Raw genomic sequence first — 13,649 nt, forward strand, 5'->3', positions numbered from 1 at the left:
AAACCAGTCTAAAGAAAGGGTGTTTTGGGGTGTTGGGTTTTTTTTTGTCCTCCCTTTCATTAAGCTTGTCATACTTCACTGAAAACACTGCAAACAAGTGTCTGCCTCTCTGGTGCCTCTGAGTTAGTAGATTAAAGGGGAAACATGTTTTTTCATTTCCTAAATATAGTTGGCTGTAACTGCTTCCTTGACAGCCTTGAATGTCATCCAGGTCAAAGATCCAATGCTGGGGAGGAAGTTAAAGCCTTTCTGTGTCATCCTGACCTTTTTTATTTGAACGCAACAGCATGGGATATCAGCCTATTTCAGGGAGGGACATTAAAAATACTTTGTGAAAGAACGCTAATGGGGGGGTGGAGGGGGAATGACTTGAGTTGGGGGTGGTTCTGCTCTTTTTCTAGATGAGATTTCTGTTATATGAATGTTTAACCTGCTTTCTTTTGTTACCCTAGAACTGCAGGTGGGGTCAGTTTTAGATGACTGAGGGTGACTATGTGCAACTTTACTGGCTTTTGCTCCTTGCAACTTAACTGCAATACTTAGGAGAAAAAAAACTGTAGTTAATTGTTCAGCCCCTTCTTCCTTCACGAGGGGTTTGTTAGCTCTCAAACCCTAAAATGAACTACATATGTTGGTGCTAAGGAGGAAGGAGAACATTGCGTGAGGGCAGGGAAATTAGGCCACTTGGGGAATGTTCTTTCAGGCCTATCTCTTTCTGTCACAGAGGAGTAAAAAGACACAAACTCTGGGGAGAGAGCTCTATGACCCTTTGGTCCTTGCTCTGTTACTCCTTCCGTGTCTAATTGGAGGTAGTATCTGCGTCAGTCACTCAACTGCGTTTGCCACCTATGGGTAACCGCATCCATCTAACTACTTAAACTGCAGCTCTATAGCAATTGTCTCATAATGTTAAGGAACCATGATGTCAAACAGCTTCAGGGCAAAGATACGTGGTCTGTGCTGTTGTGGGCGCAATTCTCTGCTGATTCAGCTCCAATCAGGCTATAAAGTTGGGAATCTGTATTTAATAGTGTATTATACAGTCTGTGATTTATGACTACTAGAGTTGCAAATCAGGGCAAAGCCTGTGTGACCAGCCAAGTGCCGTATCAAAGAGGCCAAGAGAATAAAACTTCAGAAGGACTTTGATTAAAAGAACTTTTACTTTAAGCTAGGCTCATGTTTTCGTTGCCAGCTATTAACATTTTGAAGGGAGATGGGTTTGGCTAACAAGGCAGCCGTTTAGAAAGCCAGCAAGGAGTACAGCTGACGCTCTTGACACTGCAGCAGAAACCTCCCTAACTCTGCACACAATCTTGTTTTTCTTAAATAAAGGTACTTTCAAGCCACCCATGTGTTTCTTTTGTTAAAGGGCAAACCCAATTTAAACAAGCCCTTCTGCATGCGATGCCATTAAGAAATAACAGACTGGGGTTTCACCTGCTTTACAAGTGAGGTGGTTGTTCACAACCCTGCAGAGCAAGACATGATAAAACAGGGAGACTAAACTAACTCACTGGCACCACAATCAGCAGTTTTCTGAAGGCTGAGCTCCTCGATCCAGCCCACTGTCTAATCAGCTGAGTCCCAGCATCAGCCCAGCCAAGTGGGACCACGCACGGGTCCTAGGACAGGGCAGAGCCAGCTACTCACGAAGCAGATTTAGCTCCCATGCTAACCCATGCCCTTGGCCCGCAAGGGAAGCAGCATGGTTTTATGATTCCTGATTATGTGCTTTAGGTTTCTAGTCTGTTCACGGATTTGAGGGGTGCAGAGCAACAGAGTTACTCACTCTAAGCTTACTGACCTCCTCCGTTCTGCAGGATTTGGAGATGATTCCAGCTGCCTCCTGCACACAGATGAGTTCCTGGGCTTCCCCTGAGCTCTGCCCACTGCAGCAGCTGTCCGAGGGGACGTTCACATGGAGCAATTTGTGGCCTTTGACTTACATACAAGCTATTCCTCTCCTCCCGCTCTACCCTGGCAAGCGAGACTGAGAGGAACTCGCACCCCTCTATCAGAGCACCGCTCCTTCTGGCCTGCACTTGGTCTGCTTCTCTAGTGATTTGTAAGCGAGGACTGGCAGCCGTCCTGACGCACAGTTCAGTCGCTGCTGCTGTATCGCTGTTTCCCTGTGATCCCCTGTCTACAGCCATCTGTCACCTACCTGTCTTAAAGTTACACTGTCTGGTCTGTAGAAGTGACTCTTAAAGATGACAGTTCCTAACGTAGCAGTGTGTCCCAGTCGTGCCGTAAGCCTGCAGGCTGCCTCACCACGGGGCCAGCCCCCCCTCACCCCCGGGAAGGAGCGGTTTAAGGGCCAGACTGTTCTCTGTGCGCTGCGAGGAGCAGGCAGGGAAGCGTGCCTGGCAGCAGCGGCAGGAAGAACTGAAACTTGAAGCGATCTCAAGCTGTTCCTGGAGGAATAGGTGTGATGGGTTTGGACTGGCTCCTGTAGAAAGGGCTGTCTGCTGCACAGATCTCTCCCTGCTAAGGAGCTTCACTGTGCCTGAGGGACAGACGTGGAGTCTTTTAAGCATGTCCTTCACTCCTGAGGTGTAGGCTTTCCTGGATATATGGCCTTGCTATGCTGAAGGGCAGCATCCAGCCCTTGACCTTGACTTGCCATCCACAAAGTCATCTAAAGACATCTAGTTCAGTGCCAGAGACGCTTGCTGCTGGAGAGCGCTGAAACACCCTGAGGGCTCCTAGCTAGTCCCAGCTGCGCATCTCTGTCCCGGGCCTGCACAGTCCCTCGCACAGAGGACTCCTAGCTTACGGTGCCATGCAGGTGAGCAATAGAACGGAGCTATTTTTCATCTGTTCAGAAAAAGACTGAAATTACCTTCTAACCACTTCAGCTTTACATTTAGTCCTTTGATTCATTATTGATGTCCGTGGATGGTGCAATGGAAACTCAATTCCAGGTATCCAGTCACTCAGTTTGCAAAGCAAAGTGCTGTCCTGAAATTAGTACGAGCTAAGCTGGGGTGGGGCAGGGGGGGAGGTTCAGTGGCTTCCTGATACTCTGGAAGTACTCTGGACAAAACAAGGGTGGCAAGACTGTTTCACAGGGAGCATGAAAACAGATGGGAGTTCTCAGACATAACAGAGGCCGATGGCTGTGTCGGCTGTGAGAACTGTTTTCTCTCGGGCTGATAGACACAGGATGGGGGCTGCTAATGCTGCTTCCTGTCCATAACCTACTCAGGAGATAAACCAGGGATTTGAGTCTCCAATCCAGCACCTCTCCCCGGTAGTAAATACACGTGGCATTAGTGAGTGATGTCATGGCTGGAGCACATCCCAGCGAGGCCAAGCCTGGATCAGGTTATATCTGTCTCCTCAGAATACTGGCTCGCTCCCAAAGGAGCATATTGCCGGTCCAAGGGCAGCGGCTGAAGCCACCTTTCCCAAGGTCATCTCTCGCACACGCAGGGAGGACAGCACTTGCCTCCCTGCACGCAGCGCAGCCTGAGCCGCCCACGCACAAGTCCCAGCGCAGCCATGGTGATTGCTGCCTGCACATACAGCAGAAACTCTTGACTCTCCTTCCTGGTGTCACTTTGTGCTGGCACAGAAGGGGAAAGGATCCCAGCCCCCCCGTCCTGGCGGTTCATCGCGGGCGTGCTGCCTTCGAGGCACGGTGCGAAAGGAGGAATGGGAATGGGGTCACCTCCAGCTACCGGTTGTGTTTGTAAATAACCAGTCCTCGCAGTTCAACGTGGTTTTGCCACAGCAAGGCTAGCGTCTTCTGTCCGGAGCGTTGCAGCAAGAGCCCAGCTGCCGTACGGACCTGAAACGCTGTTGGTGCAGTCAGTGAGCCCATCCAAACTGGTCAGCTGGACAACAGTCTGTGCTGGACTTTGGACCCACTTTCATCAAATGGGTGCAAGTTTGTCTTCACTAAAGCTGGAGCAAAACTGTAATGCAGACGTAATGAAACTCATTTGGCTCTCTGTCAAATCAGCCTGACTGAAGTCACTAAAGTCCTGTCTAAGCAAACTGCACTGCTTCACTTCTAATCGGGCTGTAATTCTATTTAAATGATGCAACTCTTTAAAAATAGATCAGGCCTAATTAGCAACAGGCCTAATCACAAAATCAATGCAAGCCAGGTGTGATATGCTTGGAGTGAAGCTCAGGCAGAGATGTGCACAGTGCTGGTACCCCACATCAGCTCCTGGCACTCCTTGCCACGGTTGCCACATCCCGTGTTTCCACCCTGGAAACCCAGCACCTCTGTCCTCTGCAGCATGGCCTATCCTAGAGGGAGTCAGCATTTCCAAAGAAGCTATTTCCTGCTCCAGAGTGTAAGTAACCTCCCGCCAGGGATCCCTCCACGAGGCAGGGGAAGATGTGTCGCTCGTCTCTGTGGCAGCCACCCAGCGAAGGGTGGTGGCACAGGCCGGCGCGGAGCAGAGGCAGACAGCAGCACGGGCGGTGCAGCGTCTCCCCAGGGCAGTGCGACCCGGCCGGCCCTGCCAGGTGGGTTCTGCAGCGGTTCAGCGGCAGAGGGGCTGCTGGTTGCTCAGCAGTCGGCTGTCACATCCCCACTGCGACACTGCAAGCTTTGGCCAGCCAATACGGATTAATTGCAACCAGTTTAATTTTGTGTCTGTAAATTAAGCTGTTTGACGATTAAGCCAGTGATACAAAAAGAATTCCAGGAGTGAGGAAGACATTAACATGCTAATAGACCTTGCTGGTAGAAGGTTTACTCAGACACATCCCAGGGGGCAGATGACAATTAACATCCTAAGAGACTCTTCTAGAAAGAGGATGCTAATTCAGACCTGCTGAGGAGAAGGGAGATCCTTCATACAGATAATTAATTATTATTTTATGTAGCCCCACAACCTCCCATTCAACAACACCTGAGCTGCACTAGGACTGGCGAGCTGCAGGAGGTGAAGCGACAACAGGGACAACACCTAAAGCCACCCATAGATTCGGCTTGGCCTGGTGAGACCCATGGTCAGAGGGAAGCTGGTAAATGCCTCAGCAGGGCCTATCCTCCAGCACGCCAGTTCCCAAAGGACCCGTGGTGACCTCCTGACAAAACCAGCCGTCCCCAGCCTGCAGCCTGGGACCTCTGTGGGCCTGGGCCAGCCTTAGCCCAGTCGCCTGGGAAACACACGGGCTCTCCACGTCCGCATGTGCTGACAGCACTGGGTGGGCACAGGTGAAGTCCAACGGGGGCCAAGGGTCCAGAAAGTCTGGGGGTGGTGCACCTGAGCTTGCTTCCCCAAAGGAGAAGGTGGCTGTCGCCCCTAAGATCTTCCACCTTACAGCTTCTCCTGGGCCCTCCGGCTGCATCACTGGGGGTGGAGTGGGCTTCCCAAGGCCTTAACTGGCACAGCAATGTTTCCAAACCTTATATTGCTGACCGACTTTTAGACCCTGAACTGGAAAGATGATGAAGTCAGAGGAAATGTGAAGATCCATTATCATTCAGGTTATGTTCCAAAATGCCTTCCTGCCCCACATAAATACTTGGAAGAGGATGCTGAGCCCACCCACTCTGCTGTGTACAGCCAGTGCAAAATAGGAAGAGATTACACAAGATTTGGGATCAGGGACTTAAAATACAATGACCTTTGTGATATCCGTACACAGGGAACTTAACACTGCTCATAACCTTGGCACTCTCTGGTATAATGCTTGAAGGGATTTTTCCATCACTGTTAGAACTGCACACATGCACTAACAGAACTACTTTTAAATGCAAACTCTATCAGTAGCATTGCAGCTTGGCTACTGTGACTTGTCCAACACACTGTAATGGCTTTTCCACAGAAGACAGGAGATCACAGGGGCCAGCTAATCTGCCTGACAAAGTGCAAATATATAAACATACATATACGTGTGCACTCACTCCATTTACTTCTGAGGGTTCTTGTTAATCCACCACGCTCAGCTGCAGATACTAAACACTGTTTACCATCCGTGTTTGGAGCTAACTCATACCTAAGTCTGAGCTGTCGGAGGGGGAGTTTTCCCCAGTATCGGCTGCAAAGGGAGGGAGCTGGCCTCTCTCCTCTGTGTTACGGCATCTAACCTCCCAGGGGTTGTCTCTCTCTCTTTTCCTGGCTGCTACAGCTACGTGGAACATGATGTAAAGAGTGAAAAAATCCCAGAGTGGGGCTCGTTGTGTACTCACGCTTGCACCACCGGACTCAGCACCGCCTGCTCCCTCAGCGCCAGCTGTCCCTGCTGGCGAGGCCGTGCTCCCAGCGTGGTGGCAGGCGGCCCAGCCACAGCCGCTCCCCGGGCCTGCAGGCATCTTCGTGCTCCTCCCAGGTGCTTGTTCCCCTCCCGCCTAAATCTATGCTGGGGGCTTGGCTAAGGCTGGGCGTGGGACCTGCCGGCTCCAGGGAGGTTGGCTGGGCCGGCGGACCTGCCGGTGCCGGGGGGCCTGACTGGGCCGTGGGACCCGCCGGCCCTGGGGGCCTCGGGCAGGCAGGGCCTGGCCTGGGGCTGGGGCTGAGGCTGAGGCTGGGGCTGGGGCTGGGCCGCAGAGGCCTGCCCGCCCGCCCGGGGGGCCTGGCCGCGGGGGGCCGGGCCAAGGCGAGGCGCTGGAAACCCTGCCAGGTTCCCGGGCCAGGGCCCGGCCGAGGCGGGGCCTTGGGGCCCGGCCGGGCCGCGGGAGCCTCCTGCCCCGGCGGGCCTGGCCCAGGCCGAGGGTCTAGACGGCGCCTGCGTCCCGCCGCCGGGCGGGGCTCCCCGTTGCCGCGGCAACGGCGCGGGCCGGGCCCGGCAGGGGGCGGGGCCTCGGGGCGCCCTCGGCCCCTCCCGGCCGTTATCCGCGGCGCCCGCCATCTTGAGCCATGGCAGCTCCGCCGGCGCCCGCCCGCTCCCAAGATGGCCGCTCGCCCTTCACCGAGCACTTCCGCCCCCGTTGAGGCCCCGGCGCGGCGGCGGCGAGCGCGGAGGCCTCCGGCGCGGCCCTGCCCTGCGCTCCGCGGCGCGGCCGGCGCCGCCGCTCCCCTTCCCCCCGCTCAGGAGGCCTCGCGGCGCGGGGCGGCCGGCGCATCATGGCGCTGCTCCGGCTTCTGCCGCTCCGAGGCCGCTGCTGCTGCTGGCGGCGGCCCGGCGCGGCCTGGGCCTGGGCCCGAGCCCGCCCGCGGCCCGGCGGCGGCGGCGGCGGCCCCGACGGCGCGGGAGGCCTCCTGCAGGTAACGGCTCGGTGGCGGGGCAGGGGCCCGCTCCGTCCCGCCTCCGCGGCGGCTGAGTGCCGGGGCGCGTTTCGGCTCCGCGGGAGCGCGGCGGGCCGCGTGGGCCGGGGGGAGGCGGCCGTGGAACGGCGTCGCGGGGCAGGCCCGGCCCTGGCGTCCCCGGGTGTTTCTCCGCCGCCAGAGCGCTGCGGTCAGGTGAAGCTGCTATAAGAAACATCCCGCATCTCGGAAAGGGGCTCGTGTTCAGAGAGCTTTAGTTCGTGTCAGCTCAGATGCTGTGAAATTACCTTTAAATGGGAGCGTGGACCGCAGGATTGGTGCGAATTACCGGGAGGAATAGCTGTATTACCCCTATCGCCATGCAAAAGGGTTGCAAAGTTGTTGTCCCTAAGACTTTGTGTTACGGGAGTATCCTTGCGTTTTACCACTCGTAAGAAGGAGAAGCTCGCTGCTCTTTGGAAAGGATCAACTTCCATCATGTCTTCACAGTGCAGAACAGGCACACGGAGGAGAAAGATCCAGTATTTAAATGTGTTGAGTACGTGTTTATATTTATACGTGTGCTGACCTAAACTTAGGTTATAAACAATATCCTCAAAGTCCCATGGGAAGGTCACAGCACAAACGAGTAATATTCAGGTCTCCCAGCTGCTGCTGCAAGGGCTTATCCATAATTCTTTCATATTTAGAAATCTTAGTCTCAAATACAGAATCAGCAAGCAGGCGCAGTACTTTTCCAATAGTTGTCTCTTTTTTTTTTTCCTTTCTTTCTTTGTCTTGTTTCTCAGAGCCTTCTGTCACAAACGCTTTCCCCCACATTTCAAGGTCTCAGTGGAGTCCTAGTGAAACAACACATAATTCGAGATCCAGTCAGGCTTTGGAAACTCTTAGGTGAGTCCCTAAAAGCAACTGTACTGATGGGGAGGAAAAAAGGTCTTGTTTAGTAAGAGTGTTGACTCTACCTTACTTTCACTGCATGTATTCCTGAAACTGAAATAAAGCTGTTTTGTTCTTGGCTTAGGGAGCAGTGTAATCACCTACAGGGCTTCTAGGTTTTTGTTCGGCGACAGGGTTGAGCAGTGCCACATTTCCCCAAGGACCTCAGTTTGATAAGTGCTTACTCAAGTCATTTAGATGCAAAAGCTAATTTAAAAACTGCAGACTCTTCAGGAGAATTTTTATGTGCTTCATTAGCAAAGCTTAAAAAGAAAATATCATTCACCTTTGGCAGAAGTCACATCATATAAGTTCATTCCTAAAAGCATTGCATTGGAACTTGGAACAAGTTAAATTGTATGGTATAAAGTATCAGAGTTCTTAGAGCAAAACCCCCAAAATGTACAACGAAAGTAATTAATCTGGGAAAACAGATTTGCTGATGCCTTTGAGATTTGAACAAAACTCGTCGCTGCCATTCTGGCCAGCGTGGCTCTGGGGAGCTTGGGCTGCCTTATCTTGAAGAGTTCAAAAAAAAAATTTTTTTTTTCCTTTTAAAATTGGTTAGGAATCTGCAATCTTTCAAATAGCAGGGAACCCTCTAGGAGAAGTAAGAGTTGACAAGCAGCCCAGTTCCTGGGCTTCCTCCCCTTTCAGCTGCCTGCATGAAAGACCATGCGAAATGGAAGCTGCAGTACTGAAGTCAGTTATTTTGCTTCTGAGCTTTTTTCATTTTCCTGGCAGAAAAAAAAGTCTCTGCTGATTGTGTTTTAGCAGCAACCAAGAGTTTTGCTGTTTGTATCTTTACTTTCTTGGCTTCCTATTAGCATTTACTGAGGAAACCTGTGTTTAGCTCTAGCACATACATTTCCTTTAATAAAAATTTACAATTCCTGGTATGAAGCTGTTAACTGACCATACTAGTGTTAACTTTGGTTATGCCTTGGGAAATGTGTGAATGTTCCAGCCCTCCAAATGATTTTCTTTGCCATTTTAATGCCTGAGCAGAGCTATATTTTGATGAGGTTGTCAAAAAATATATAAGAAGATTGAAGGAGTCTGTCCCTCCCGTTACTGCCCCTGGTGAGGCTGTCCCATTGGCTTGGCACGCGAACGAGGCCGTGCGCTTGGGTGGACGTGGAACTTAGCTTTCTGTGTGTTTGGAGCTCATATGTATTTCTCTCGTCCTTTGTCCCTTTTTCTCGCTTTGACCTGCAGTTTTCTGTTAGTAACTGCTTAACTCTGCTTGCCTGCAGGTGGCACTTACTATTTTACTGCTTCAGGATCTCAGGGGAGTAACCATAAGAATGGAGGATTCAAAAAGAAAACTCCAAAGGAGGATGAGGGTACGTACATGCCAAAAGGCTGTTTAATGAAATGAACCTTTCAAGCATATGCAAGGGATAAGAGTGGACAGCATGGAGGATCCACCTTCATGCTAGAGCAATTCACAATGACAGATTCGCTCTGTGTTCTGCAGAGCTGTAGTTATAGCTTGTTCTTAGCCATAGGCTTATAGAGCTGATAAGTTTGAAGGAGTGTCTTGGCTTAGGTGGTAGAGTGCTAAGGCTTAAGACAGGTCCTGAACTGTGTGAGTTTTGTTTGTTTTTTTTCCTGTGCCACTTTGCATCCCATGCAAATAATTAAATTGATGTTTGCCCTTTTTCCCGACTTCACAGAAGGAAACAGTAGTAGTTACAGGCTTCTGGTTTGGGGTTCTTTTTTGTGTAGAGCACGTTAATGTACAGCTCTTTATTAGTCAGTTCAAGTCGAAGATGAATTCCTTTTTTTTCTTGTATTTAAGTTCCGTTCACTGTGTATTGTGTCTTTCTACCTCTAGTGATTTATGGAATAAAGTTAAAAATAGATTCTTTGAAGAGTTTTTTAGCTGCTTTACTAATAGCACTTACTCAGACTTTTTTGTTTTTAAAATCAGTCTTCTTAGATACTGTTTTTTGCATGTCCTGCACTGTCCAAGCCCCCGGCATCCTGGTGTAGAGGATTATTTTGAAAATGAAGAATTTTGTTTATCTGACTAAATGTGTTCTGGAACCTAGGGAACGACGTGGGGTGCCAGATTACGTTGGGAAGTCGAGGAGTGCCCTCTGTGTACCTTAAGCTTGTTGGGGAGGGAGGGGGAGGAATTTAATGACCCTAAAAAGGAAGCGGGGGGGGGGGGGGTGAAGAGGAATAACTTCTGTGTACTGGACAAAATCTTGCATAATTTTTGACAGGCTAGTGTCCTGATCTTCGTAGGAGGCACTGTTACCTTCTGCCAGTAGGTTTTCATCAAACACTTTTCAAATATGAGCTGACTTGCGGGTGTCCCTTCAAACCTTAGTATTGTCAGCAACTCTGTTTGCTATTTGTGGATTGACAACAGCTGTATTCCCTTTAAAAAGTGTAATTTGACTCTTTCCTTCCACTTTGAAGAAAATTCTTTGCTTGTTTTTGAGTGCGTGCTCTTTCTCTCCTGCCTCCCAAGAACTGAGGTGCATGTGAAGTTCCCAGGCTCTGGAGGGGTATGTTTTCAGACTTTGTGGCTTAGGTTTCTAGCTGTGATGTCCCACAGCTGATGGCACGTCCTTTTAAAGCTTAGGGCTTTATTTTGAAACGTGTCAGAAGTGGCCCAGGTGAAAGTGTCATGTTCTCCTATCTGTCAGTAATGCTTGCTGAAGCATAACAGACCTGAAGATCTTATTTTTACGACATTAGTTGATTTTTACAGGGGCTGCTGAGGGCTTAAGAGTTTACATGGATGTCTGCTGTGCTGCTTATTTGTTTCCTGGACCCCTGAGTGAGGGATAAATTCTCTCTAAATTGAAGGCTCACACATCACACTTTTGTTTTGTAAATTATATTATAACCTTTTACCTAGTTGTCATCAGATAGGCAAGTCTTTCTTTTTTTACAGTTTTCTTTGTTGTGCTTAAACACAATGGTGGAATCTTCTTGGTTCAGCTTTTGAAGTAAAAGCAATCAACTGCTGATCACTTCTAGTCTGGTTCACGTCATTGCAAGTAGTCTGTCTAAGCTGAGAGCAGTGGCTTTGTCTGTTTGATCTGTTGAACTGAGACGAAGTCTGTAACGGGATGCTCGTGCAGGTATCGCAGTTCCCTCGTTAAGGAAGTCAGAGCTTTGAGGCTGGGGTGCTTAGTGTCTGCAAGACCACACAGGGTGACCGTGAGCACAGAGCCTTGGAGAGGTATTGTAGCTGTTAAAATTAGTAAACAGTAACATGCTGTGTTCTGCGGCCTCTTTTCTCCTGTGATTAATGGGTAACTTGACTTTGGGAGGTGGAATGCTACCCCCTGTCTCCAGGGGAATACTCATCTCTGCAGCGATTATTAAAAAGAGCTCTTCAAACTGTCACTGCAGCCTTTGCGAGATTTTAATCAGAGAGTTCAGATTTGGGGTTAATGGCAAATCATTGCTTTATGGAAGCTTTCTGAGACTAAAGAGCTGGAAGTATTCCTGCAGCTGTTGCTTGCAAGTGTCATTTCCAGTTACTGGTTCTTATTTACCAAATCTTGTGGAGTAGCTTACGGTGCAATGCAAGTGCTATACTGCAAAGATAGCCACTTTTTTATGTAAACTAGAAATAGATTAATTTTGTCCCAGATTAAATGTGGAGTAGAAGAGGGCTTTGCATTGTCTTCCCGCTTTCTAGAAATGGTAGTGTTTTCTGAAGTTACTCAGCTATAGGTTAAGGGTCCTTTACAAGTCTAATTCTTATATGCTGGAAAGGTTGTCTCAAGATACCTGGTGGCCAGTTTTTACACTGTTGTGATTTTTTTGTGCTAGTCTCCTCAGTTCTGTGTGCTTTAGACCATATTACATGCATCTTGACTTTGACTGAAATTTAATACGGAAAAGTGCTTTAGCAATAGTTTACTCTGAGATCTCCAAGGAACCTTCCTAGCAATAGATGGACTTTCTATGTATCTGTGCTCACTTTTCTAGAGTTTTTGTCTCTACAGAACCATTTTATTTAGAATTTGCACCACATTTCAGGATATTGCCCAGACTAGGGCTTCTATCTTACTGTAGTTTAATTTTCTTTATTAAGACTGTGCTGGATGTAAGCCTGCAGCTTTGTGATCAGTTTGCTTTGTTCTAATAAGGCTGAATCTAGCAGATAACACAGAAGTGAGGAGATGGCATCAAAGGACGAAGTGGATGGGCTGGGCGCAGCGTCTGAGCTTGTCGCTCTGTTTTGAAATTATGACCTTATCTGAAAAGTTGCATTGTTTCTATTTAGGTACAAGCCTTTCCTGTTAAATGTGGAGCAGAGCTAGGAAACAAGTGAAAAATGATGCTGCATATCTGAAGGACAGAGTACTTTTTTTAGCTTCTGACTGGGTCATATGTTTGTCCTTTGGTTTTGTTGCACTGTGTGTAGGGTCTAATTGGTGGCTAGTGATAAATGCTAGTGTCAGAACATTTGTTATGAATTTGCAAATAAATCTAATCTGGGTTGCAGCAGGCAGATGCAGCAGCAATCCAGTGGTGCAGACTTAATTTATTTCTGGGTGTAGAATAGTATTTATGTATGCCATGTTGCGGTTGATGTTAAATTGTATATCAAGAGCAAGTGGTAAATTATATATCAAGAACATCCACATATGCCTGGAGGGGGAGGAAGGGAAATTTGTCATCTTTTTAACAGCTCAAATGATAGCCGTTGACTTGATCACTGTGCTGTGACAGTCATCTGCAGGCCGCAGAATTTTGAATTTGTCTATGCAGTCCAAGTAAAGTTCAAAGTCTGAAAAATGGTTTGGTGGCAAATATTCTAAGTAAGCCATCCATTCTTTTCATGGCATCACTTCAGTATGCGTCACTAGTACAGTAAGGGGAGGGGAAAGCATGTCTAGCATGTGATTCCCTCTTTGATACAGACCCTTAATTTTGTACAGGTCATCAAACCTGTTTGAGCACGAGGTTAGTTACGTACCATGGGAGAAAATCTGTGCAATTTTGTTAAGAGAAGGAGGTTGATTTGCAGTGTATTTAACTGGGTAAACTGAATGTGATGTCTCCTATGCTATTTTAGATTTACTGCAGATGTAGATATTCTCCTAAGCACTAGAAATGCTGCAGATCAGGAGTTCACCAAGAAACAATCATACCATGTAATACTGTGCTACATAATTGGAGAGTGACACTGTGACTGGTTTTACTCACGTCTAATATTTTCCAGTGGATATATTAGCAGCAGCCTGGCCAGTGGGCAGTATAGAACCATGTTTTATGCAAGTGGGCCAGTAGTTGAATGTAGCTGTGGTAAAGCAAATTTGATTTGAAAAGTAGTAGTTGGCTAGCAGAATGCAAAATTTGCCTCCTTCCTGACGATTGTTAATTTTGCATCGGACTGCTTGTCCTTTCCTGACCGGGCTTTTGACCTGGTGCTGTTTCATATGTACAGCTGAGGCCCTGTAGTCTGACAGTCTAGAAGCCAGAAAGGTCTGGAACTGTAATGTAATCTAAAACTGACCGACTTGTGTAACCTTGGGCAAGTTGCACGACCTTCTT

The 13,649-nt window shown here is 48.8% G+C and overlaps 1 protein-coding gene and 1 long non-coding RNA gene across 2 annotated transcripts in view; one reads left to right on the top strand and one right to left on the bottom strand.

Moving 5' to 3' along the window:
* Nucleotides 1–1,005: 1,005 nt before the first annotated feature.
* LOC112992305 (uncharacterized) lies at nucleotides 1,006–6,741 on the bottom strand. The gene is made up of 2 exons (XR_003261491.2): nucleotides 6,164–6,741; nucleotides 1,006–3,923 (listed from the first exon to the last, which is right to left on the bottom strand). It is a non-coding gene; the product is annotated as an uncharacterized LOC112992305 (long non-coding RNA).
* A 42-nt stretch (nucleotides 6,742–6,783) lies between these two features.
* Nucleotides 6,784–13,649, top strand: part of SPG7 (SPG7 matrix AAA peptidase subunit, paraplegin) — a 32,034-nt gene continuing 25,168 nt past the window's right edge. The window contains exons 1-3 of the mRNA XM_064519831.1: nucleotides 6,784–7,178; nucleotides 7,967–8,069; nucleotides 9,371–9,460. Of these exons, the coding sequence (XP_064375901.1) occupies nucleotides 7,038–7,178; nucleotides 7,967–8,069; nucleotides 9,371–9,460 (334 nt within the window). The 5' untranslated portion in view covers nucleotides 6,784–7,037. The remainder of the gene's footprint in view (nucleotides 7,179–7,966; nucleotides 8,070–9,370; nucleotides 9,461–13,649) is intronic.

This window comes from Dromaius novaehollandiae, chromosome 13, assembly GCF_036370855.1.
Source record: "Dromaius novaehollandiae isolate bDroNov1 chromosome 13, bDroNov1.hap1, whole genome shotgun sequence".
NCBI lineage: Eukaryota > Metazoa > Chordata > Aves > Casuariiformes > Dromaiidae > Dromaius > Dromaius novaehollandiae.